Source organism: Myodes glareolus, chromosome 1 (assembly GCF_982192425.1).
Source record: "Myodes glareolus chromosome 1, mMyoGla1.1, whole genome shotgun sequence".
Taxonomy (NCBI): domain Eukaryota; kingdom Metazoa; phylum Chordata; class Mammalia; order Rodentia; family Cricetidae; genus Myodes; species Myodes glareolus.
In genome coordinates, this window is record NC_142026.1 from 133,990,259 (window position 1) to 134,012,440 (window position 22,182).

At 44.0% G+C, this 22,182-nt stretch overlaps 1 protein-coding gene across 3 annotated transcripts in view; it reads left to right on the plus strand.

The window, feature by feature from the left end:
* Tulp4 (TUB like protein 4) overlaps positions 1 to 6,457 on the plus strand; it is a 160,592-nt gene extending 154,135 nt beyond the window's left edge. For all 3 annotated transcript variants that reach the window (XM_085687695.2, XM_085687702.2, XM_085687708.2), the window contains exon 15: positions 1,919 to 6,457. In XM_085687695.2, coding sequence (XP_085543821.2) covers positions 1,919 to 2,035 — 117 coding nt within the window. In that variant the 3' untranslated portion in view covers positions 2,036 to 6,457. The remainder of the gene's footprint in view (positions 1 to 1,918) is intronic.
* The last annotated feature ends 15,725 nt before the right edge of the window (positions 6,458 to 22,182 follow it).

A 22,182-nucleotide genomic window follows, 5' to 3' on the forward strand; every position in this document is an offset into this window, starting at 1 on the left:
TATACTTTTATTTATTAATATTTCTATTTTAGCCATCATATTTTGCTTTCCTCCTGTGTAACTCTTTAGTAGTTTGTGCTACCTGCTTCCCACAGTAGCTGGTGAACCTGGTTATCTCTTTCCTGCTTTTTCATTTTGTGGCTTTGCTTCCCTAAGAAAATGCAAATTGGATAGATACAATATATACAATACCCCTTCCTTCTCAGCTGTGTCCCCTACCTCATATGTGCACATGAGAACTGTCCCCACTTTCCAATTTATGGAGTAGGCATTGGTGACTACATTATGTCAGTAAGTGATTCATGACTGAGCCCTTCCTCCAAAATCCTAAATGTTTTAATTGCCTAGTTGTTTACTTATTTCTGTTTATTGCTAATTCATCTTACAGGTCTCTAATAGAAGGCAAGTCTCCTCTTAGTACAGATGAGGAGCATAGAAGACAAATAGTATTTCTTACAACATGGATGGCCTCTGTAACCCTACCACCTCATTTCACCTCTTGACCATCCTGAGAAGTCCATCCATTTTAAAATTTCATTTTTACTTAATTAATTTACCAAATATTTTTACTGTCTGCTGTGTCCCTGGAAGTTTCTAAGCCAACACTTGGCAGACTGCCCCATGGATCTGCTTAACCCCTTTCCTGTGTTTGTAAATAAAGTTTTACTGAAACACAGTCCTTACTTCTCAAGTCTGCAACTACCTTTATTTAACACAAGCAAAGTTGAGTGGTTCTACAGAGTATGTTAACTACAGGCCTAAAATGTTTATCAGTACTTTACAGGAAGCTTGCCAGTGTTTATTCTTATGAAATTAAGAGTATTGGGAGACATGGAAGTAACTGTTGTCATGTGTCTTTCACAAAAGGGAGAAAGACCACAAAGAGATGCGTGTGTGCCTTGTGCTGTGATGCAGTAGTCTCATGTTCTGAGGCCACAGGGCAAGGAGGAACATGGTGGAAAGGAGGTTGTGGTAATTTAGAAAAGTGGCCAGGGACGCCTTCTCTGAGATGGAGAACTTGGACAAAGCTGGCACATCTCTGGTCTCTCCGAATGTGAAGCCTCCTTTTGTCTGCCATGGAGAACCCACTTTATCTCACCTGTAGCCCTTAATCATCACCACAACCCTCTGTCCCCTGTCCTATAAATCTTTAGTTAGATCTAGAAGCCCCTCAGATTCAGTAGTGTGGGTTTGTAACATGAGGGCCTGCTTGTTGGGGTTTCTGTCCTGCCCAGTTCCCACAGCCAGCAAGTTCCAAAGAAAATCACACAGAGATCTCCATAAGATTATAAACTGATTGGCTCATTAGCTCAGGTGTCTTGCTAACTCTTTTTTTTTAAAAGTAATTTTATTAAATTATTAAAGTTTCCATTTACGCCCCTCTTCCCAACACCCTCCCAAGTCTTGCTAACTCTTATAACTTATATCAACCCTTTATTCTTATCTATGTTAGCCACATGGCTTGGTACCTTTTTCAGCGGGGCAGGTCACATCTTGCTTCTTCTGTAGTCTGGGCAGAACTGGGAGGAATGGGCTTCCTCCTTCCCAGAATTCTCCTATTTTCTTCGCCCCGCCTCTACTTCCTCCACATGGCTCAGTACCTTTTTCAGCAGGGCAGGTCACATCCTGCTTCTTAGGTGGTCTGGGCAGAACTGAGAGGAATGGGCTTCTTCCTTCCCAGAATTATCCTGTTCTCATCGCCCCACCTCTACTTCCTGTCTGGTTGACCCTCCTGTGCTTCCTGCCTGGCCAATCAGCATTTATTTAAAACATGAATGACAGAATACAGATAATTCTCCCGCACCATGAGTTTCTAGAACTCTCATGAAAGATGCTCTCTGCTCCCCTCGGAGTTGGTACATCTGACTGCTCACTTTCTCTTCCTTTGTTGTGTTTGCTCTTTTCATTTCTTCCCTAGGTGATGCAGTTTGGACGGATTGATGGTAATGCATACATCCTAGACTTCCAGTACCCCTTCTCAGCTGTGCAGGCTTTTGCTGTTGCCCTGGCCAATGTGACTCAGCGCCTAAAATAGACAGATGCAGAGGGAGACATGCCAGGAGCCTTTGGAGGAAGATGTGCTGCTACTACCCAGGAGGACCGGAGACAGCAACAGTAGAAGAAGCCAGCAGGCCAGGAGGGTGCTGATGTTTAGGCGTGGTCAACTGTCCATTTATCCTTTATTGTCCCTCCTTTCTCCTTTTGATAGAGTAGTATTTGGAAGCCAAGAACTTGTGGTATCTTGTGTTCTTGAAGGCAGTGTAGCTTGGCTATAGAATGTTTTATTGATTTACTTTTCGGTAACTAGGACGAAGGCCTTTGGAAAGAAGACAGATTGCTTTGAGCCTGCTCTTCTTTTAGGCATAGGGAGTGTGTGTTAGTGTTCATTCTTCATGTTACCTGGACTCTAACCCTTCCAACATTATCACTAGTGCAAAAAGATGTTTGTTGGTTTCTTTTTTTTTTCAACATAACCAAAACTCTGGAAGATTCAGCTTCTCTTTTGAGGGAGGACAAAACTTAATTCACACATATGTGCTGCTTACTAGAAGGTACCTACATGAATGAAGGAAACATATGCAAATGACTTCTGCTCTGTTGATGTAAACCAAGGGAAATGGGTGCTGTCACTAGTGTGAGTGTGATTTGGTAGGCAGTCTGTGAGGCGATAGACTGCCCATGGAGACAGACCTACAGCACGCTGCAGACACCTGGGTGAGTTTGTGCTAGGACTGTTCTCTCCCAAGGATACTGGTGGGAACCCAACTGGTTTCTTTACAGTCAGAATCCCATCTGACTTTGGGAGAAGGTCAGAGACATCAGTGGGCACATCAGGCTGAGGAAGAGCTGGGCTTCTATTCACATTCCCCAGACTGGTCCGTCACCAGATACTACACTTGTCAGGAAACAGCCTTTGTTCTCCCTTATCCTGCGTTTGTTTTAATCTGGAATATTTTACTGTAAACAACTTTCTCTTTTAGATCTCATTGCTCTGTCTTTTCTAAAGTATGAATGGAATTTGATTTGAAACTATACCATTCCTTCCCTTGGCCACACTAAAGTTCAGCTGATTTGAATGCTTTTCTTCTATTATAAGTGTGATCAAAAATATTTGTGCATTTCACAGGATATTAAAAGATAGGGATGTGGTCAGATCTTCGGGGAAAGCTCCACAGTATTCTCTAAGGGAAAAAAAAAAAAAGAACTGTGTTTGGGTGTAAAAGACAAACCACCGGGAAAACCCTGTTAAGACTATCAGACTTAGGTAGTCGGCTGTCCGTATGCCACTCCTTCTGCCTATAGTATCTTTGCCCAGTTTCTTCTTGTTGTGGGAATACACCTTGGGCAAATATCCAAACTTTATTATAGGAGCCAGTTCGTGCTGTAGCTTTTACCTGTGATGTTGTTCTTTCCCAGAGCACAAGAACTGCCCGCTGACCTTGACTCCTAAGTGTGGGTATTATTTGAAAACTGACAAGTGGAAGATGTTACAGGAAACTTTTCACTTAAAAATTGTTTTGTGTTTTTTTTTCTTGTGTTTGGTTTAAGAATTAGAAAAGAAACTGTTTGATTTCTTTATCTGAGCAAAATTAAATTAACTCATCATTCTTTCAAAAGTCCAAAGAAATACTAACAAGGACATCTCCCAGCTGATACTGGAGTTTTCCATTTTATAATTTAAAATATGGGAGCTGATTCTTAGGTGGGTCAGTTGTCCCAGTAAGTGTTGAGTAGTGTATTGGGAATGACTGTGTTGGTTTACGTCAGTTTTTGTAGCTTGCTAAGGTGTTCCCGTGCTATCATTAGTTGTGCAATATGGTTGTAGCCTCTCAGTTTATGGAATAATTTAAATGCAATTCCTTTGTTTTATTGTCTAAGAGATATTTATCTTGCTCTTTATAATATTCTTGGGAACTATTTTGTTACTATGTATTGGTGACTTATGCCCATTATTATTTATTTAGAAAAATAGTACCTTTGTAATGACTTATTTGCTGGCAATATATTTTGCTGCAAAAAATAAAGAGAATATGACGAAGATGGTTTTTGCTGGATAATTTGTAACTTTCTTGAAAATTGAAAAATAATCCTATTAATTCCTTAAAAAGTAAATTCACTCCATCAGTATTGATTATATGCAAAATAGGCTATTTCTTTGAGATGGCATACCCAAAGGTAGTATTTCTCCTTATTTTGAAAATTTTGGTTAGCAATAAAAAGTGATGGGACCCAAGGAAGGGTGAGAGCTCTTACATTAGAGTAGCAAAAGAGGAACCTTGATCAACAGTCCTCAATTTTGTTTTTAGTTCAAGCTGGCTTTTTGCAAAAACTGTAAAAGTTATACTTTATAACTTGGCTAAATAAGATTGAGTATGGAGGAAATCATCTCTAAAAGATATTTTCCATCCATGGAGATGCCTGCTTCCTGTCTTGAATGATGCTTGACCTATGAGCTGCAGAATAGAACCGGGAGCTCCTGCCACCCACTAGACTCCTTTCCCAGGCTGAGGAGGAGTGAGTCTCAGGTACCACATGTGCTGTAGGCTGCAGGCAGCAGCAGTTGTGACACAGTGTCACTTAAGATAATGGCTTCTTTTTAAAAATTGCTTCATACAGTCAACATCATTTGATTAAATTCTCCTCAAGCTAAGACTTTAAGTAACAGAATTCTAGGCACTTCATGGCTACTAATAGCAATTTGTGAATGTCACAATGTCTCATTGGCTACCTAAATTAAAAAACAGTCAACTACGTAGAGACTTACAGAAAGACAGTATGTTAATAAGCAAAACGGGTGTTAGGTTTGTCTGGCTCTGACCTCATCAAAACAGAGGTCATGAATGTTTGTACAGTTACCCATTTGAATCTATATTCTGAAAAAAAAAAACTGGACCTATAAAGCTAGAACTACTCAGAGTTCTAATGGACACAGAAAGCAAAAGCTTTTGCAAGTTGGTACTTTTCATCCACAGCCCTGCTCCTTTATGTAATGTCTTTTCTGTAATCAAAGGTCGGGGGGCCAAGGTCGAATTGCTCTGTCACAGTGGTGGAGAGTGAATTTGGCTGGGGGTGTCTTACCTACTTTTGTCCATCTCTTATTGAAAGGGATGGGGCTATGCAGACTTGAAAACTCATTCTTGCCCCGGTAGCCTAATTCAGCAGCTCATCTTCCCTTCATGAGATTGAAAATATGTTTCAAAATATGGCCTTTTTGTAGAAAAAAAAAAGTTCTTTTTTGAGTCAGAACTGTCTACTTGAACAGAAACCAACGTTTCTTTGAAAGTTCACTCCTAAAATGTGTTTGGAATCATGTTTAGTCTACTAAAATTATAGAAGCACCAAATCCAAGTACAGTGGAAGTCCCTGAAAGTTCCTGTGAGTGTGCTCTCTTCGTTGGGCACATGTGTCTCAAATTGAGAGTGGGTTCAGAGTGTCATTCATGGCTTGCTTCCTGTAGAGCACTCATGTGGAAGAGTCTTTTTTTCTAATTCAGAAGACTTTCTGAGAAAGGCATCTGTGGGGAGGAAAGTCCTACTGTTCCTGTGTGGGCTGTGGATGGGTTGACAACGTTAACTGGGTTCCAACTGTCATTTGAGTTTCCGGGACTTTATGGTAGCATACAGTTGAGAACTCTACACCACTGTGTATCTTGCTCCTTATTTTCTGGCTGATAAACTCTGCAGGATTGTGGCTTATTTTGTTTCCATTTTTTTTCGGCTTTGTGCAGTTTTCTTGTGACTTTAACTGAATCTATATTTTCTGTTTACAAGTTATTTTTAAGGGGAAGGGTAGGGTTTTAAGGTCTTGTTTATTGTAGATAATTTTCTTCTCGTGTTGTGAGAGAGCATGGGTTGTACATCTGAGTGAAAAGGCACTGTATTATTTACCAAAGGTGTATTGTTTGCATTTGTTTATAAATGCATTACTTTAGTACTGTAAATTTGGGCATAATTTCCAAGTTTACTACTATGGCTACTGCTGGCATCTACCTTTCTCCTTCTCTCATCTTTTTATTCCCATAAATGTGCATTGTGGGGTGCATAGGTCACAGACCAAACGAGACCACCAGCATGTTCTTGTCCACACTTTGGGAACAGCGTGCACTGTTTTGTACACATCAGCCCCTCTCCCCACTGTGTTGGTTTTTAATTTTTATTTTTTTAATTCAGCATCTTGCTTTGTTTAACTTTCCAGACAAGATCTGTTGAGAGTCGCCATTGCTTCTCAATGATCTCTCCCTTATTTGCCTGTCTTTGTATGTACTTTGTATACTCGATTGCGCAGGAAGTATTTTAGATGGGATAAATGGTTTGCATTCAAAATGATGTAGTTTGTCAAGATTATTTTGCCTTTACTATTGAGATGGGTTACTCTCAATTTTTTTTTCTTGATGATTTGAAATTGTAAGATTTGTCCAGCTATTGCTTAATAAAATTTTGCAGATGAAAAAAAGAAATTACATGTGTGCCAAGTTTGAATTATGAGTCATTTGAGAAGAAACTACATCCTTCCATTGGCATGACCTTCTGAACCCCCCACTAGTTGCTTCAGGTGTCCCCTGGGAAATGCCAACATGACTGGGGACACTGAAATGTCCCTGTTACTCCATTGCTGAGTTTGAGAGGTCAGAGCATGTTGTCTACTTGATGAATTGCTTTGACTTTTTATTTTTTCTTCTTTCTGAAAAAGATTCCGGTTAAGAATGCATTTATAGTCTTGAATGATACTTAGTTTACTTGATTGTGTAATATGATTTGTGCTGCTTGTTAATTTTTCTAATAAATATTTAGTTATATTATAGGGGGGATGAATGCATCTGTATAGTACCTAAAATATTAGAGGTGCCAAATAAGTTGACACCTTAGTTACTTTCTGGGAAACTTAATTAAACCCAGTTTTAAGTCATTTTGCTAAAACACACCAGTGTAAATGTTGACTTATGGTACTGCTGAATGCTTGCAGGCCTCCTTTCTCTTAAGTGTCAGGACTGGAGCCTGGGGAGAATGTGTACAAGCACTTTACATTGTCTGTCTACAAATCAACTGTTGTGCTCATTCAGACTTAAGGAGCTAGAAGAACACAAACCTGCACCAACTCCAGCACAACCTAATTAGGAATTGTTCTAAGATCATTATGGGATTATAAACCTGTGCTTTATATATTCAAAAGATGACCAAATGCCTTATACAAAAGCAAGTCTGTCTCATTTTGTTATGAGTGTTCATGGTCATTGGAGAATTTCTTCATGACATCTTCACTTAACAGCCAGCCCAAATCTGGTCTGTCTCCTCTCACCCACCAGTATTCCCAACACCTAGTTCCTCTCTGGGCCTCCTGGAAGGAGCTATGTCCAGGATTTCTAGTACCACCAAGCTACTTATCATCTTTGGGACAATTCAGTCAAGTCGGGATTTCCAAGAATGATTTCGTATTTTTAAAGATTTATTTATCTTTATATGTAAAGAATATTTTTCCTGCATGTGTGTACATACACAGCGTGGGTACCTACTGCCTGTAGAGGTCAGAAGCATTTGTTTGAGCCCCTAGAACAGGAGATTATGGACCCCTGTGGCCCACCATATGAGTGCTGGAAATAAAACCTGTTAACTCTGCAAGAGCAAAGCTGTTCTCAACCACTGAGCCAACGATCTAACCTGTGTGATTTATTTTTAATATCTTGGAAAGAGAACTTAGAAAATCTCCATCTAGAAATTCAGAAAGGTTGTGTTCTGTTTATTGCAATTATCTTTTCCTAGAAAAATAAGGGATAAGTTTCCATCTCCTAGCCCCAAACATTCAGTGTGAGGAGGAATGTCTGCCTCGAGACTGTGGTGCAGTTTCCCAAGGATGTAAAGGCACTAACCAGAGCACGACACCCTAACTCCACTGTGAAGAAGATGCCATCCACCTCCCTTTTTATAAACAAGGACAAAACTGGACCATTGAAGAGGTTGAAATGATTGCTGAATTCCACAGATAAAAGCCAGTCCTGAAACAGAATCCAGAGTTTCTGGGCCACATTAGTGAGAAGACCTCAATTATTCCTACATTCTCACTCTCTTCTTTGTTTTGTTTGAGACAGTCTCCATATATCCCCAGCTGTCCTAGAACTAGCTCCGTAGACCAGGCTGGCCTCACTCATAAAGATCCACTTGCCTCTGCCTCCCAAGTGCTGGTCTTAAAGCATGTGCCGTGCCAGGCTCCCAGCTTCCCGCTCCTGTTTAGTAATAACCTATGAGTAATCAATCACCTGTGAGGAATACCGGACAAGCGTCCCCGCTCCGGAGGTGCTCTTGTGTCAGTACTTTCTGAAGTCTTAACACTTCTCTCACAAGCTGGATTGTTCAGCCAGGCCTCACAAGGGCACAGATTGATGAGCATTTGTTTCTCTGCAGCTCTTAGAAACATTTATGCCGTCTGCTGAAAATATGAAGCTATCCATATGCCAAGTAGCCTCACTCCTGGGGTCTTTTTAAGTTTCTGCCAAACCTATGGCTTCAAATGAAGAAGGTCACTCCACTGGAGCAAAACCCAGCATGAACCCAGTGTCGGATGCAGACAGTGGTGTAGGATCCCTTCGTTTTCTTCTCTGGGTTTTCTGCTCTCCACTTCTCCCCACAGGGAAGTGCGCTCCTGCGCTGTAGATGATGTGAAAGCCAGCACTCAATTCTCTTGAGTCGGAACCTTCAGTGAATACTTTGAAGCTGGAGACGAGGTAAGAGAGCTCTTGAGAAATTACAGAACCATAAAAGCGAAATGGCTGGATTAGTAAGGAATAAGTCTGAAGGATTTATTCAACTCCAGCCTTTATCTCTTCATCATGAGCAGTTTGAACTTCCTCCCAGCTCAGCATTTTAGAAACTCAGGAATCCCATTTGCTCCTTTTACTCCGTGCCCCTCTGCGTGGTCTTCCTCACCTAGAACCTCTGCAGCCATTCATCACACATAGAGCTAGGGCTCCCTTGCTGCATTCCACAACACCCTCAAAAGATGGAGTGTGCTAGATAGATCTGGGCTGGATGCATTAGCAGTCCTCAGCCATGGATCCAGTGCCTTCCCTCGACAGGGCCAGCCAGCCCTACCCTCCTGGGCCCTCGGTGCTGCTCTGGACTTCCATCCAGAACAGAAAGACTAGGTCATCCTGATGCCATTCCATTCTGTGATGGGAGCTGAGGCTGGCATAGCTCTCTCAGTTCTTTCCTGGACTCAGATAAGTCCTAGGTGATTGGTCCTTTGAAATGAAGCCTATCAAGATCTGTGAACCTACCCAAGATCTTGCACTTTGGTCCAGCAGTAGGTACAGTTCTCTTTCCCAAGTCACTGAAAGCTGAAGCTGACCAGTGTTCTGGTTGGCTTTGTTTTGCTTTGTCTTGTTTTTCTCTCCTCCAAGTGAAAAAGGCAAACACCAGAGTACAGCACGGCTGTAGCTCCTGTAGGAGGGTTGTTCTCAAGGAATGTGTTTCTGCGCACCATTGGGATCCTGACTTCTGATTCCTGCCTTTCTCAAGTCTGCTGTGGACTGGAAGAGGAGTATGATTCTTTACCAATGGTAGATGCCCCGCTCTTTTGTTTTAAAACCATTCCTCTGGTCCTCACTCATCCGTTAGAACAGCCGGTCCCTGCCTGGGCTTCATCTCCAGCAGTTATGGGAAAAGAATCTGCAAGCCCAAGTGGTGTCTTTGATGACCGCAGATTATGCCATGTAGGCTGGAAAGGGAGGTTGCCCTAAAAACGACGTGTCATATAGTTTATTGAACTCTTAGACTCTCATCCATCCCAGATCCCTGGAAGTTAAGCGTGGCTTCCTCCTGCCCATCAGTTCCCAAATGCTGTACCTAGAGATGGGAGTCTCCCCCTTGCTTACAGAGCTTCCTCCCATGAGATAAGTACAAGCATTCATTTTGGTTTTACACACACCTCCTAGCAGGTGCTAAGCTGCAAAGCTAACTTTAGCTCCGGGGAAGCTGTGGGTGCTGAAGGGGACTCCCGCACAGTGGGGGCTCCCTTCCAGACCTCGGATTAGCACAAACCACACCCAAATAACCTGTTTTCACAGGTGCATTCTTTCCCTTTTAATAAAGGGAGAAGAAAAGTTAAAGTGGCTGCTTTCGAACTGGGACAGAAAAACAGCATCCAATGACTTTGCAGGTGTCAGCATAGGAAGAGAAAGGGGAGGCCTGTGTTGGAATGGGTTAGGATGAGGTTGTAAGGGAGATGGAGGATGAGGGGAAGGGAACCATGCAATGGGGCAGGGATATTTGTCCCAGAGAGACAAAGGACTACGTCTCTGGGTAGAGAGGAGACAGAAGTGGCATATAGGTAAATGACATCTTATGAAGGTAAAGGGGGAAACCCCATGTTAGGATGAGGGGTTTAATTTTAATTGGGCATGTTAATTAGGTGAGCTAAAGGGGGCATCTGATTGCTGGACCTTGGTAGTCAGTCTCAGGAGAAGAAAGTGACCAAATAAGGAAATAGACCTTGGGCTAGTTTAGGAATATAATCTAAGGCCTGCCAGAGCCACAGGCTAGAGTAGACTAGGGTCCCTTCAGGACCAAGAGTCTTTGAGAACAGAGCCACAGTTCCCCACATACAGCTCCCAAGAAGAACTGATGGGTCAGACTAAACCAATGGGCTTCTTAAAACTTAAGTCACATAGACCTGGTCAGTTCCTGGTGAGGAATTTACCTGCCTGTCTGCCACTTCGGTGACAGCCCAGCTCCCCTGTATCATTGGATCTCTGCAGCAGCTTGGCCAGCTGACAGCGATGGCAGAGGTACCGAGGCAGGCATTCAGCGGGCCAGCAGCCTTGGCCTTAGCAGTGCTTACCCAGCCCACTTCATTTCTTAGGTGTTTTCATAACGCTGGGAAATTCGAGTTTGCTCTCTGATGATTCAGTAATGGAGTTTGCTGAAGCATGCTAACACTAGATAAATAGAGGGAAAGGCATCCAGAGTTCCTAATGTGCCCTAGGGCCAAAAGACAGGGAAAGTGGGTGTTACAGTGGTAACCAATAACCCATAGACCCAGTTCCCAGCAAGGCTGAGTCAGGGGATCACTTGAGCCCAGTAATTTAAGTCAACCTGGATTATATAGTGATATGATTTCTTTAAATAATAAATAAAGGGTGTGCTGAAAAAAAGATTTGGTAACCAAAAAATACTGTTCTCGCAGAGAACTTGGGTTTGGTTCCCAGTGCCCACATAGCAGCTCACATGGAGTCTAATTACAGTTCCAGGGGATCTGGCACCTTCTCCTGGCCTCTATGGCCACCAGACACACCATGCGGTGTACAAACATTATGTGCAGGTGAAGTATCCATACACATAAAAGGAAAATGAATGAGCTTTCAAACAAACAAAAAACAGGAACATTACAGGTATGTTCCAACAGAGGATGGAAGGGCCCCAAGTCTAAAGTCAGCCTGGGCTGTACAATGGTTTCGGGGCAGCCTGGTAGAGAGTGAGTGTTTATCTTGAAATCAGCAGAGTAAAGGTAGAGGGAAAATGGCCCAGCCATGTGGTGATGGTTAAATAGTGGGGAGAGGAATGGGGGCACAGGTCATTCCATTTAAAAAGGGATTAAATTATTATTTTTAAAAAAAATGAATGGTCTCAGCCCAGTGCTCCCCTGTGGGTCTCTGCCTCTGTTTCCATCAGTTGCTGAATGAAGGTTCTATGGTGAAATTTAAGATAGTAATCAATCTGACTACAGGACAAGGCCAGTTCGGGCACCCACTCCTCTATTGCTTAGAGTCTTAGCTGGGGTTATTCTTGGGGATTCCTGGGAACTTCTGTAGTACCAGGGTTCTTACTAGCCCCATAATGACTCCCTTAATCAAAATATCTCTTTCTTTGCTCTCATCTCTGACCTTCCTCCATCTCGACCCTCCGATTCCCTCAAGTTCTCCCCCTTCCCCTTCTACTCTCCTCCTCCCTTTCTGCCATCCCTTTCTCCCCCACCCCCATGCTCCCAATTTTGTCAGGGGATCTTGTCTATTTCCCCTTCTGAGGTGGATCTGTACATGTTTATCTTAGGGTTCACCTTGTTACTTAGCTTCTCTAGGGTCGCAGATGATAGGCTCATTATCCTTTGCTTTACAGCTAGTATCCACTTATGAGTGAGTACATGCCATGTTCATCTTTCTTGGTCTGGATTACCTCACTCAGGATGGTTGAAGAGTGGGAGGAGTGAGAATATGAGCAAAGAGGTCAAGATCATGATGGGTTCACCCACTGAAACAGTCTACCTGAGCTAATGGGAGCTCACCAGCTCCAGCCAGACAGGGAAGGAGCCAGCATAGGACCAAACTGAACCCTCTGAATGTTGGAACCCATTCTCTTTAGGTGGATACCTTGCTCCGCCTAGATATAGTAGGGAGGGCCTTGGACCTTCTTCAAAGCAATGTGCCTTACCCTCCCTGAGGAGTAGATGAGGGGGTGGGGGCGTGAGAGAAGGTGGAGGGGGGTTGTGGGAACTGGGATTGGTATATAAAATGAAAAAAGATAGTTTTCTTTTTAAAAAAAAATCCAAAAAAAAACATGAATGGACTCTAAAACTAGAGAAGGTTGGTACAGTGTAGTGATACTTCATTTGTATTTTAATAAATAAAGCTTGTCTGAAGATCAGAGAGTAAAACAGCCCCACTGGTCAACTTTACAGACCAGGCAGTGGCAACAGGCACCTTTAATTCCAGTTGCCACATAAACCAGGCAGTAGTGGTACACGCCCTTAATCACAAAACTAGAGAGGAATATAAAACAAGAGGAGACAGCTCTCAGCCTCAGTCTCATTCTGAGGTTCCTAGAGGCAGCATCGCCATTTCGGACTAAGGTAGAGGTGGGAGCCAATGGTTGACTGTTTTGCTTTTCTGACTTTCAGGTTGAACCCCAATTTCTGTCTCTGAGTTTTTATTAATTGTGCTTCAGTCCAGAGTTCCCTGGGCTGTATGTGAATTGTTTGGTTTTTCCATTTCTTTTCCAGTAGCAAATTCTTCCTGGCTAACCAGAAATGATAGAAAATCTTGAGAGGAAGCTTCTCCTTTGGAAGGGGTGGGCAATAGGATCATAGATGATGGGTGAGCCCTTGTCAACTTGACTAACATCACAAGCTACAACCCTTCCTTTCTTGTTCATCCCCAAGATCACATGTGAATATCAGAATTATATAAACTTTTTTAAAGGTCCCACTCTCGTTAAAATTTTAAACACTTAAAAATTAAATTAAAAAAACAGTCTCTTTAAAGTATTTGGTCTCTTTTAAGAATTTTTTTTGTAAAATTTTACAAAATTTTTGTAAAGTTTTTGTAAAATTCCAAAGTATCTTCAAAGTTTGTCAACTGTAGGTGCCTATAAAATCAAAAAGAATTTAAATACTTTCTTACTTCAAGAGAGAAGGACTAGGCCACAGTCACAATGCAAATCAAAGCAAAAACTAAATCAAAAAATGTAAATAACTCAATATCCAATATCTGGGATTCACTCATGATCTTCTGGGATCCTCCAAGGGGTTTGGGTCACTTCTCTGGCTCTGCCCTCTGCAACACACACAGCCTGTCTTCTAGGCACTAGCTGGCTCCATTCCATCACTGCTGCTGTTCTTGGTGGTACTGGCATCTCCAAAACACTGCAACCAGGCTGCACATTCACCAATAGCCTGTAATAGGCTATGTTCATGGTGCCAAGCCTCAACTTCTTTGCATGACTCCTTCAGTCCTGGGCCTTCAGCTGCTACTGAGGCTGAACCTTCACCAATGGCTTCTCCCTGGCCTCTCACAGTGCCAAGCTTCCACTGCTCTCCATGATGCTTTCCAAACCAGTACCACCCGGTTGACTCTTAGACTTCCAAATCTGGCTGCCAGTGCAGGGTACAGCCTTGGCTGTCTCTGGAGCACAGCTTCTGTGTGCTGACCCTGAGGAAACACTTCCCGGTACATTTCACCTCCACGGTACTGGTCTCGTCTTCATCGCCATAATTTCTCAGCCCCAGCTGAGACCAGTGTCAGCATCAAGTGTCCCAGCACAACACAGGTTTTGCTTTAGTGTCTCTGGCCTCTTGTTAATCACAGCCAATTCTTCAGCCAGCTCGCCAGAATCACAGAGTATTGATTCAAATATCAATCAATAATCAGTCAATATCAAATATTGATTCAAATGGTCCAGCACAGTCTTTGCTTCCTTCTGAAACATCACACTCAGGCCTCTGTCCTCTGCACTGCTTCGTGGTCTTCAAAGCTCCTACAGAGTGGCCCACTAAGCTCTCTGCCCTCAAGGCTTTTCTAGGCCAAAGTCCTTCCACGATCCTTCCCAGAACATGGTTAGGTTTTTCACAGCAATTCCCTACTCCTGGTACCAACTTGTCTTGTTGGGATTACTGTTGCTGCGGTGAAACATCTAACCAAAGCAATCAGAGGAAAAACAGGTGGATTCCATACACTTCCGCATCACTAGCAATCACTGAAGGAACTCACACAGGGCAGGAACCTGGAGGCAGGAGCTGATGCAGAGGCCATGGAGGGGGCCTGCTAACTGACTTGCTCCTCATGGCTTGCTCAGTCTGCTTATAATACTGAGAACTAGCACCACCCGCATGGACTGGACTCTCCCACGCCAATCACTAATTAAGAAAATGCCCTTCAGTGAATCTAAAGGAAATCTTTTCTCAAGGTTTTTTCAAGGTTTCCTCCTCTTAGATGGTTAGCTTGTGTCAAGTTGACATAAAACCAGTCAGGACAGTAAGAGGCAAGGGTGGGATAAGGTCTGAGAGAGCGCTGTGGTTCTGAACTCTGAAAGTTAATGGAGCAGATCACCGTCTGCTGACTCAGTTACCATGTTCATTGATAATTTTATGTTCATTTTTAAATGAGACAGAAGTAGAAGGGTTATGTTCAGTGAGACATCTGAAATGTGGTTGTACACTCCCTTAAATATTAGCCGCACTTCTTTGTTGATGTGGATACTCACTTTTTAATATAAGGCTTTCTCAATTTTTGTGATATCCTTGATGGCGTGGCTGTAGGTACAACACAGTTTTCATTTAACTCTCCTGACCCTCATTCATTTTCCATGAAAACAGGAATCAGCCTGGGCCTGCTGACATGACCCATCAGCCTAGCTATACCATGGAGGCTGAGGCAGGAAGATTGCAAGTTAAAGGCCGGCACTCTCACATTTAAGGGCCAGGATTCTAGCTCAATGATAGAACACTTAGCTAGTGTTTGCAGAGCGCTAGACTCATACTTAAGTCTCGTGCCTACACCAAGACAGTAAGTGTAAAGCAGCCCGAGATGCCGTGTTCCCAGCAGAGCCCTTTCCAGCGGCACGCTGTCCCTGCAAGGGGCACCGGACGCTGTGCAGCCAGCAGCAGTTTTTGTTCTTCACAGCAGCTCTGCTTCACCACCAGTTTTTAAGATTCCTGGATTTGACTCCCAACTCTCTGTGTTCACTGGAAGTGATTCCAGCACGGTCGAGGTTTTGTGTGTGTGTTTCAGAGCCAGGACAGGCCAGTCTCAGATCCAGCGGCAGTGGAGCCATGTTTGTTTAGGCCGTCTAAGTCACTCAGCTGGCACATGCAGTAAACACCTGTGGTGTCCGCCACCGAGAAGCCTGGCTTGGGAGGCAGTTGTGCTTTGAACAAGACAGTGTCCAGTCGTGCAGTTGCCAACTAACCTGCCTCTGAGGATGGTGAGTCATTCCTTATCCACCCACCAGCCAGTATTCCAAAGCCCTGTAGAAGGGTTCATGCTTGAACGAGACAACAAAGAATCACTCTTGACCTCTCCCTCTCCCTCTCCTTCCTGTTCCATGGAGCTCCCCACCACCCCCACCGGCTCTTACTGCTGCTCAAAACCTCTGTAGCTCTCCTCCCTCACTGACATCTGCAGAGGCCTCTCCCTGAGCTGCCTACCCTCTCTTCCCAGGCCAGTTCACTTGGCAACCAGAGTGGAGGTTTTTGTGTTTGTTTGGTCATCTAGGGTTACAGTGCTCCTCAGCTTACACCCGTCTGGCAGCAGCTGACCGTGTACTTGGGTGTGTTCAGCTGCTGGTGATGGGGATGGTGCTGGGCATCTCAGCACGTGTCTGAACTGCAGAATGAAGATCCCCAGTACTGTCGCGGCCACGCACGGACTGGGCAGCATAAAATACTGCAGTTGACTTCTCACAATTCTGGAGCATAAAGGATGAAATCATGATGCCGGCATGGTGAGGATCTGGTGAAGATTAACTGCTTACGTTTCATTGTCCCAAAATGGCAGACCAGGCAAAAAAGCCCTCTGGGATCAAGATGAAAAAAAACATCCGTGAGGACAAAGTAGACAGACACCAGCATGATACATAAGGAAAAAGAGAGCTCATGGGTGTGACTCGAAGGATGAAAGGCAGACACAACTTCCTGTAAATAAGAACCTGATGAATGTTGTATGCATACATGAGTCGTTAGAAAATCTCCCTGCAAAGAAATGTCTGAGGCAAATGCTTTTCCTGGAGAGTAGCTTCAAGTCTGAAGGAACGCCCCCTTCCATTCCTCACACATGTCCAGGAGAAGGCCCGGGTTGGGGAAGACATGGCACATTTCTCCCCGAGCCCAGCTCCCAACATCAAGCTCGTGGATTGCTACCCAGACAAGACCCCATCAGGAAGGGAAACTAGGCCTCACTTTTCCATTTCGTTTCTCTTTTGACCTCTAGAAACCAGCAGAAAAGAATCTTATGAGTTGTTTCCTGTGTTAAAATCATTGGCATCTCGCAGATGATTAGGGGACCATCGGGAACAAAATTAATCAGAAATGAAGCAATTCTGTGTAAACATACAAATAACACAAAAAGTATCACACTCAAATACCACACCCATTACCTGCTGTGTAGATACACATTAAAAATGGTCTGATCTATCCTATTCAAGAATGAAATCAGCGGTATGCTTGGAAATGAATTAGCCAGGTCGAAAGTGTTGACTAGTTGCACTGTACAGAAGGGAAGCCTCTCCCACCATACAGGTAGACTCTGAGACACTGGCATGCAAATTTTCTGAAAACCTTATCTGTCCCAGAATAAGCATAATAATCATACCTGTCTCAAAAATGGCAGAGAATGTTAAGTAAGACGGTGCTGGAAAATGCCTGGCCAAGCATCAGGTGTACAGTGGAAGCTCAGAAAAACTGTTCCCTTACTATAGCTGCCGGTGGAAAATGCATTCAGGGAGTATCTCAACTAGGAGCCATAAAAGCAGGAATCTTCCATGGCCTCTAAGGAAGAGTGAATTTAACCATCACATTTGGCTGTCTGTGTTGCATTGCCCTTCCCAGCTCCTTTTCCGGGTCTCCTTAATTCCCCTTATTTAATTCCCCCCAGAGAACAACAATGATCTGAGCAGCGGTTTCCATCGGATGTGTTCTCAAGAGGAACAATGCCCTTCGGAATGTTATCAACGACAGCCACAAACCAGAGGGTGGCTGTGTGCAGATGGAACGCTCTGCTCTCCCCCGAGACTTCCTGCTTCAAAACGACAAAGGCTAGGGATCCATTCCAAGTGGTATAGTGTCATCTTTTGTCCTGAGACAAGGGCTCCTGTATCCCAGGCTCACTTGAGTTCTCTCCAACTGCGGATACCCTTAAACTTCTGCCCCACCTGCCCCTCCCAAGTGCTGAGATTATGATTTCTGCCACCATACACATGGCACATGGTGATGCCAGGTTCAGGTGGTATGTCTTCTTTTCTTTGCTGCTGATACTTTATAAAGATGCACCAAAAATATGTTTGCACAATGTATATTGGCTAATTTTAATTTAGATGAACAATGTACTTGGATAATATATAAGGACTTACTAGCTCCAATAGTTTTCAAAACCCCATTAGCATTACATTTAATTTTTATTTAATGTCTGTGCATGTGTGTGTGTGTGTGTGTGTGTGTGTGTGTGTGTGTGTATGTGTGGTATAAGTATTGCATATTCGTGAGTGCACAGTTGTATGGGAATGAATGTGCTTATGCATGCATGTTGTCACCAGAAATTGATGTTGAGTTTCTTTCTTGATTGCTATCCACCTAACATAGTGAGGCAGGCAGGTCTTGTGGTATCCAGAACTCTCCATTCTGGCTAGTCTGGCTAGCCAGCTTCCTCCAGGAACTCCCTATGTCTTTTCCTACTTTGAGCTGACATTACAGGCAGGCTGCCTCAGCATTTACATAAATTCTGGAGATCTGAATTCCAGTCCTCACACTTGTATGGCAAGCATTTTACCCATTGAACCTCATATCCAGACCGTTTGTTTATTTTTAAAATAATCTGGCTGAGTTGCTAAGGCTAATCTAGAACTCTGGACCTCAAGTGATCCTCCTGCTCCAAGCAGCTGGATGGACCTGTAAGTAGATAAGACCATGCCTGGCTCCTCTACTTTTAATCGAACCATGGAGCACTTTAATGTTAATTAAGTCTCAATAAACATCAAATCATGCTTCGGAGTGTTCAAAGCACTAGAAGGTCAACTCCGAGCAAGGATCAGTTCATGCTGTTGAGGAGTTCTGAGAGCAGTGCTGCACACAGGTTAGCCAGATCCAGTGATGTGCCTAATCCTGAAGACTCCCCTCTGAGAACAGCAGGGGTTCTCCCTAGAAGACTCAATAGGTTCAAACAAAATCAGGAAAGGAGCCACCAACCTCAGCATCTCCAAAGCCCTCACTGATGACACTAGTGATTCTTGTTTATCAACATCAGTATGTGACATCTACTTTATAAAGTGTATCCATCCAAGCAGGAAGCTTGAGTGTTGATTGGCAGAAAACAAAGCTGAGGGCTTCATGTGGAGTCTTAGTTTCTGGATTCATTCAGCTCCGTGGAGGGATCTGAATTCACTGGACTTCACTGCTTTGTTACAAGATAGACATTTATAGAGCGCATAGTCTTTGGCCTTGTGCCCACGGACTCATTGCCATGTGTTTACAGGATTCTCAGCCTTTGGTTGGATGTCAGCTCCCAGGTAAGGTACAGGGATATTATTCTTCAGTAAACAGTATTTATCAGATGCTTGATCATGGGCAGCACTGTTGTGGAGGATGGAGAAACAGTCACATTGGTAGAATAAGTAATGACCTATGACTGAGGGACATTAACCTGAAGGTTCTGCAGCTTTGGCTGCTCTGGAACTTGCTCTGTAGATCGGGCTCATCTCATTTTTATCCACACTCCTGTCTCTGCCTCCTGCCCCCCAAGTGCTAGGATTCTAGGTGTTCATTGCCATGCCTACCTAAGTAGCTCCTGTTTTAACACAGGCAGTAGTTTTGCCTTAAATTCCACCTGTAGAGATTTAGAGATCCATTATTTTGATCTAACACTGTTTTCACATATGGACAAATTCCAGTTTGAAGCTGGAATGGGTGTCTCATAGAGTCGGTATTCAGGGCGTAGGAGTGTCGTAGGGCTTCTGTTGCTGTGAAGAGACACCAGGACCTTGGCAACTTTGACTTTGTTTTTGTTTTGTGTTTCAAGACAGGGTTTCTCTATGTAACAGCGTTAGCTGTCCTGGAACTAGCTCTTGTAGACCTGGCTGGTCTTAAACTCCAAGAGATCGCCTGCCTTTGCCTCCCAAGTGCTGGAATTAAAGGCGTGCACCATCACTGCCCGGCTGATCACATTTAGTTGAGGTGGTGGCTTACAGTTCAGAGGTTCAGTCAGAGTTCAGTTATCATCACGGCAGGGAGCATGGTGGCATTCATGCAGACATGGTGCTGGCTCCATCTTCATTAGAAGGTGACAGGAAATGGGCTGTCACTGGTCAGTATCTTGAATACAGGAAACTTCAAAGGCTGCCTCCACAGTGGCACACTTCCTCCAACAAGGCCATACCTACTCCAATAAAGCCACACCTCCTAATGAGTTTAGGTAGGGCAATTACATTGAAACTACCACGTGAGTTCATGTGAAATAAGGGCTCACTAACTTTTTAACGTTTGATGTTTTTCCATGATAAAAATGTTTGCAGTGCTTATATTCTTTTTAGCTCAATAGCGCCATTGTTTACTGTGGAGAATATAATCTGAAATAGAAAAACTTACTCATATCCATAGTCATTGCAGCACTATTGAGCATTATTTACAACAACAACATCAGAAGGATAAAATAGTGAGAGGGAGCTGGCAGCCTTATTCTGTCCCCTCAAATGCTGCCAACTAGACCTCCGCTCCCCAGCCAGAAGTGACAGGATCCTTTTCTACTGATCCAGACAAAATCGGTTCTGCTGTAGCGGAGACTGTTCTGAAAGCTTATCAGCCATGACAACAGCAGTGCTGGACTGGGCTGGTCAAGTGACGTTTGGGCCACTTGCTTTTTCTGGTCTTGCCCTGTGGCTGCTGCAGCCGAGGGCTGGTGCCTTGAAGAATACCCTGCTCTCAGCCTGGTGGTCGGTGTGGTTTGTGGTGAGCACCTCAGGTTCCCTCCACACAGCCTCTCAACTTCCAAGCCTCTCTCCACATGTTAACTCCGGTGTGGAAGTTGAGTTCTCCCCGCAGGGCTGCCCACAGAAGATGTCATATTTTATGTCCAGGTAGTGTCACACCCAACTCATTGTACTTGTCCATGCAAGTTACAAAGCCAGACCAGTTTTCATATCCTGTCCCTGGATGGGAGGGGTGACAGGCTGCAGCAGTGTGACATAATATGGCACCATGGGTAGCAGAGCAGGGGCCAGCCCAGCCTTCCTGACCTGTACGAGGTGGTTCATCTGTTTCTGAAGAGGACTGGAGGCATGTCTACTCCCTCAAGCCTTCCCAATCTTCATAATTGCAGATATCACACTTAAGGCACAACTTCCGACACCGTTCCAGTCACAGGCAATATAAAAACGGCATGACGGGCCCTCTAATGAAATTCATGGTGAAGGGTTGGGACCATCAGCTCCATCAGAGACACGGCATGTATCCATGTTTCATAGGAGTGGGTCTCTGTCTCAGAGATGGAATCACTGGTGTGAACCCCACTGGTGATGACAAGAGACTTGCCATCGGCGACTGAGATCTCAGGGAGCTCAGAGGCGGCCTTGCTGTAGCAGAGGTGCATCCCGAGGTGTGTGTCTGGTCCTGAGGTGGTCATTCACTGCAAGCACAGGAGCGCATGATACTTAGACACTATTTAGTGCAACAAGGTTTATCTCTCACCCATACACAGGGCTCCCAAGTGTTCCTGTGCTGCACTCAGAAGTAGGATCATTCCGCCACTGGAGATCTAAGGAAAATTTCTACAGAAGACAAGCTAGGCATGGTGGCGTACACCTGTCATCCCAGAGCTTGGCAAGTAGAAGCTGGAAGATGAATTCAAGGCCAGCCTCAGCTGTTTGAGAATTTGTCACAGACACACACGTGCCTCCGTGTGTGTTGATACTTGAAGGCCATTGCATCCATGAAACAGGATTTTCTGTAAGAATGAACATTCTTACAGATGTTCAAAAGTTATGAGAAGATTTACAAGGCCCAAGAGAAGAGCTTGGCAAGTCAACAAATCATTTTATTTTTTTTTATTTATTTATTTTTTGAGAAAGGGTTTCTCTGTGTAACAGTCCTGACTGCCCTGGAACTAGCTCTGTAGAGATCTGCCTGCCTCTGACTCTCAATCGCTGGGATTAAATGTGTGTACCACCACCACCTGGCGAGTTCATCAATCTAAAAGAGAAGAAATAACAAGCAATGATGAGAATAAGAATGGGCAGAGTCAGAGCATAGTTTTGGGTAGCAGAGACGGGGGATCCTGGGACTGTGTAGACTGAGTGAACGTGAGACCCACCTGGGAGCCCAGGCAAATCACAGTCCAGGATCACAGGGATAGCTTTAATTGTCAAGTTGACACAGCCTAGAAGAGTGTCTCAGTAAAGGGTCTGTGTTGGCCTGTGAGGACCTCAGTTCTGTTAACTGAGGTGGGGACATCCTTGTGCTAAGGATTCCCTGGCCCAGCATCCTGACCTGTGCCAGTGGATACCCAGGGCCGACCGTAAGCACGCATGTGTTGTTTCATTCCTCTGTTTCTTGACTGAGGATGAATTGTGACCATGTCTCAAGCTCCTGTGCTATGACCTCATATAGTCATATCACAGACTCATAGTCATATCATAGTCATCATTACAGATGATAGACTGTAACCTGGACCCATTAGCTAACAAATTCTTCTTGCCTATATTGGTTTTGTAAAGGCATTTT